The 5308-nt window shown below is 42.0% G+C and overlaps 1 protein-coding gene across 1 annotated transcript in view; it reads right to left on the reverse strand.

Moving 5' to 3' along the window:
* LOC102670730 overlaps positions 1 to 5308 on the reverse strand; it is a 221668-nt gene that overhangs the window by 11480 nt on the left and 204880 nt on the right. The window contains exon 10 of the mRNA XM_031510434.1: positions 1181 to 1291. Coding sequence (XP_031366294.1) covers positions 1191 to 1291 — 101 coding nt within the window. The 3' untranslated portion in view covers positions 1181 to 1190. The remainder of the gene's footprint in view (positions 1 to 1180; positions 1292 to 5308) is intronic.

The raw sequence follows: 5308 nt of genomic DNA on the forward strand, positions 1-5308 counted from the left end.
GGTAAAAAAACGAGAAAGAGAGCGGAAGAGGAGCGGGAGGAGAGAGAGAATCGTCCGAGAGGAAATTTAGTGGAGAACAAAGCGGAAAATCCGGCGCGTTAAAGATAAAGAGCTAAGCGGAGGAGAAGGAGGGGGACGAAAAGAAAGATCATAAAACGGAAGGTAGGGATGCTGGGGGGGGGAGGGAGGGTGAAAAGGGTGAAAATAGTGGAAAAAGGAGGAGCGGCTTTGCAGATAAAAAAAAGGGAGGGAGGAGTGGGAAGGAACAGAGTTGCTAGAAGGGTGCGCTAAACCCGAGGGAAACGGGCCAGGAAAAGCGCATCGGGCAAAAAACCTCGAAGAGAAAACAGAGAAAATGGAGGAGGAAGAGAGGAGCAAGGAAAGTTGACAGAAATGAAGGAAGAAAGCTGGTGGAAGGACACCGAATGGGTCCCAATCGCAAACAAACCTTTCTCGTTTTTTAAGGAAGGGGTGGGAAAAAAAAAAGAAAAGAAAAGAAAAAGCGAAGGGAAAACAGAGTAACCGTGCACTGGGGGAAAAAAATTGGAGGAAATAAGACGGTAGTCGAAAAAAAGAGTACACAAAAGAGTTCTACTGGACTAAAAATAACGGAGAAACGGGGACGACAAAAAGATTAAATGGAAAACGAAGAAACAGAGGAGGAGTCAAGAAACACGACTATTGCGGATACACGGTGTTCAAACAGGGATTCTCGAATCTCTGGTGGAAACGATTTAACCGACGCCAGGGATATTAATAATTATAGACAAACTTTTCGACGAGGAGCGACGAGGAGCGCAATGACACCGCCCCATCTTTATTACTCCAGTTAGGGGGGAAAACGGTATTATACGATCGACGAAGATCGTGTTTCCATGGAGTTTCCGTCGACACCGTTTACGCTCGTCGATTGGAAACGAGATCCCGGTATCTCGATCCTGTTAAGATCTTTCTTCTACTTTCCGGAAACGAAAACGTTCCAAATTGGAAATCGTAATCGAGCTTTCGCGGTAAACGTTTCGGTCTTTCGATCGATTCGTTCCTTCGAGAACCAGATTATTCGCCGAGATAAAAATTCGCGGTTTGTAAACTATATTTAACGGGTTAAAAATCAGGTGTCGTCGAAATATGGAAACGTTGATCGATTTTTAACGTCCGGGGAAACGAATGATCGACTCACCTTAGTATTGTCATCTGGAAAAAACGTAGCTCATCGTTAAGTGAATTAGCCACAGGTTGAGGAACGCCCTGGAGACCCCGTTGCCGTCGTGCACCGCGGCCGGCAACTCCCCTGCAACCAAAAGAGGAAGGAAATTAAATTAAATAACCCTGCTTGCGAACGTTTCGCTCGTTTGTTTCACTTCCTTGAATCGCTTCTTTCGATTTCATCTCTTTCCATTTCGAACGGTAAAAATAAAAATTCTCCATTCTCTTGCCTAATCGCGTTAATAATCCATACTCTAGAAAAGAAAAGAAACTATTTCTCAACTCTATTTCATCTCTTCCATTTCTTCGTTACGTATCCAAATATACACGAGTATTCGATTTTTACAAAAAAAAACCTCCTTACCTGTCGAAACATCGGAAGAAATTATCCCTCACAGCTATATCAACATCACGATACATTCGAAGCTTTCTCTCCTTTCTCGCGAAAGTATCAACTCTCTCGTAAATTAATCAATATCAGAATTCCGGCGTTGAAATACAGGCATTTTCAACGAAGCCTCGCAATATCAACCCTCCCTCCATAAATCCACAGGTATGGAGGAAGCCGATCGATCGAAGCCAAGTCGCCGATTTCGAATTTTCAACGGCGTAAACTCGTGAGAACGATCAATGGAGGGGAGGAAGGGAGGGGGTTGGTGAGCGCTCTTCGAGAGAAGCCGCGATATCATGGACTCGCGTAAATCAACACGGTCGAATATATATTATTTTTTCCGCGTAAAGCGTGGAGAAGGGGGCTGCCCGTGCCGCCGACAAGAACACATTTGTCATTTCATTAATGGTTGTTCCGTTCTATAGGTTTTCTGTCAGGCACACCCCGCCACAGCTTGACGTATTTTGGTGGCGTCCGTTTAATCGCTCTTCGACCGAGTTACGTTTCCTGGATAATAGTTGGGGGAGGGAGGGGGGACTCTCTCTCTCTCTCTCTCTCTTTCGTGAAATTAGACGCTCCTTATTAATGGATTTTCCACCGTGGGCCTATCTCACCTCTCTGTTTATCTCTTAACTCCCTCTCTTCTCTTGCTCGTTCGTTCGTAACGCGAGATGCGTCTTCGAGGGAAAGTTTGGTCTTCGCGTGTTATCACGAAGAATGGAATGGTGTACGAGTCGGTTCGTTTATTTTAGAGAAATTTTCTTCTGAGGAAGTTTCGAAAATTCATAAATATATATTGATATTTCTTTTTTTATGTTTATATGGAGCATTGAGAAAGCTTAAAAAAATAGCTATCTTTTGAAACTATGGATTATCGATCATTAGAATATTTCAGAGACAGAGTCTGATAGAAAATGTACTTCCTTTGATGATCTATTTCAAAGATCATCCCTTCTCTTTACGAAAAATCGATCCAAATATTCAGTGTTACTTGATAGAATATATTCAAATATATTCAATTTCGCGTGAATGCCAAAAAGGGTTAATGCACGATCGAAGGTTATCAATTAATTAGTAATTAATCTTCGATTTTTCGTGGTTGAAAAATTAAGTTTAAGATCAGGGCGAATGAAATCTGGGATAATCATTTCAATGCTCTTCTTCCAACGAATATCTTTCTCTTTTCGTTCTCCTTTGTGTTGAGAATTTTTCATCTCGGTGTCTCCACGTGTCTGACGTGTCGCCGCACACTTTCATCAGGACCATCTTCAATCTTTCTTACACGTTCTCAACGTATCATCCTTATGGTTTCCTTCTGGAATTCTTTCTCTTCCGACGTCTCATTGGCCGCTTTGATCTTTCAATTTTTACCCATCTCTGTGACTGTCCTCCCAAGTTTGAGATTTATCCTTTCGATTTATATTTGTTTTATCCTCTCTGACCCCTCCCCATCCTTCTCCATTTCTGCATCTTTGCGTTTCTCTTGTCTCAACTACTTTCCAGCGCTTTTTTAAAACATTTCCTTTCCACCACGTTCCTCTTGGCCCTTTTTAAATCTGTCACTCGAGCACTCTTCTCTCAATCTCACTCGAAATTAAATTGTTAAAACAAAAGTCTCATTTACTGTTCTTAATTTACATTCATACATAGAGGAAAAGAAATCCATTTATTATTGCATATAAATTTTTAAATATTCAAAATACAATTCTCCTCTTGTTTTCTCATCTAGCGATCCTTTTTTCAAATTTATTTTTCCACAAATAATTTACAAGTTTTGAATTACACATAAGAAATAATGGATCTCTTCCTTCCCAACGTCGTTCGTTCATTTTTCACCTTTCTCTTTTTACTCTTTTCGAAATTCAAAAAGCAATAAAATTTAACGGGCAAATATACTGCGTATAATTTCAATATATCCCTCGCCACGAGGATCAAACAATCAATAGAATATTTAATAAATCATCGAAGCGGTAATAAACCAGCTAATTAACGCGGCTATCGAGCGGAAATTTGATGAAATTCTCCCCGTCGAGATTATTTCGAGATCGAGTTTCGAATTAAATACCCGGACAGACCCGTGACGTATCTTTTTCGATATGGAATTCGTATCCAGATATGAAAATTATCGAATTATTCAGTCGTCACGATTCACTTTCGTTTCCGCTGTTCGGAAGACGGAAAAACAGATCGATTTCTCTCGATTCGTGGCAATTAACCGCGGTGAATGGCACTCTAATCAATAGACAACGAGGATTCACAATGGCCAATGTATTCATGGCTCGATTGTTTCGATTCAAACCACTCGGATACGTTTCCTGGCCTCGTGGACGCACGGGTGCACGCTAGCAGAACTTCCTATTGCCCACTTCCTGCCACCACCAGCAGCCCAGAGAATTCCAATCTCCGACTGGTCTCTCTCGCCGCCTCACATCCTCCTCCTCGATTCTTCTCGAATTTTCATATCTATGCGCGTGGAAATTAGAATTTTCGCTGCGTTTTTAAAAAAATAGTCGTTCAAAGTCGTTTGGATTCGAGTCGAAGCATTCAATTATTTTGTGAACAGCGATCGAGGAAGAAGTAAAGGAAGAAACGTTGTTTGGACGAAGTATCGGACAACGAAGAAAACGAATATTATTTCTACGTGTCAAAAACGATCAACACCTTCTCTGAAACACCTTTAAACCACGTCCCACGCGAATAATTTTTTCGGTAACCAACCTTTCTTTGCCCGTCTTAAAGTCGTTTGGTTAACTTCCGCGCGATGATACAAGCAAGTCTCAGCTGTCCCTGTCCCATCCTTGTTTCCACCCCTCGAAACCATTTCGTCGTCCTTCGAGTGTGTAGTACCACCACCGTCTTCTTCCTTTATTCGGAAAGTTTGCAGCCCAGGCGCAGTTTCTTTGCCACTCTTCACCCGCTGCTACGTGCACCACTCCCGAGTTTTACTTCACTTTTCCGGCATTACGAGCAGTTTGTTGTTTGTCCGCCTTTGCCTTCTCCAAGTCCCCCCCTCCCAGCTGCCGAGTTTTACTTCGCGCTAGTTTGTCGGCTTTTGTTACCGCGACGAACACTTCCTTTTATTTCAGTTCACGGACTTTCTTTACGCGCGATTCTCTTTAGAAGGGGGAAGCAAAGGGTCAAAGAATCAACGTGCGCATACATATTTATGTATCACTCCATTTTTCATTCCCGATATTACGAGAAATTAAGTTGAATCGACGCTTAATTCTTGATCCCTTTACGATAAATTAATACAATAGGTCGATCTTTCTTGTTATAATTATGCATCCTTTTAAAGATGAGATAAATGTTTCGATGAAAATTTTCATTGGAAATATAAATATTTCATATTTCTCTCGATTTTTACGCGTGTATTTTTTCTATATTCTTTTTTTCTCCCTCTTTTTCTCTCTTCTTTCGACAAAAGATCGATGCGGGCGGTTTATCATAGGTGGAACGGTGATAAACTTGTTAGAAGGGGCGGGTATGGAGCGGAAGGTCGTAGGTCAGAGGGACCGTTTCGCCTCATATGTGGCCACACTTCCTGGAGACGGAACCCTCGTTTTGGAATCACGCAGCGGAATTTACTATTGGTCACTTCCTGGCCTCGTAACTCTGATCTCGAAACTGTGCCGCAAAGAGATATAGCCTTCTCTCGCCTCCTCTCTCTCTCTCTCTCTCTCTCTCTCTCTCTCTCTCTCTCTCTCTCTC

The sequence above is a fragment of the Apis dorsata genome, unplaced genomic scaffold (assembly GCF_000469605.1).
Source record: "Apis dorsata unplaced genomic scaffold, Apis dorsata 1.3 scaffold_3, whole genome shotgun sequence".
In the NCBI taxonomy this organism is placed as follows: Eukaryota; Metazoa; Arthropoda; class Insecta; order Hymenoptera; family Apidae; genus Apis; species Apis dorsata.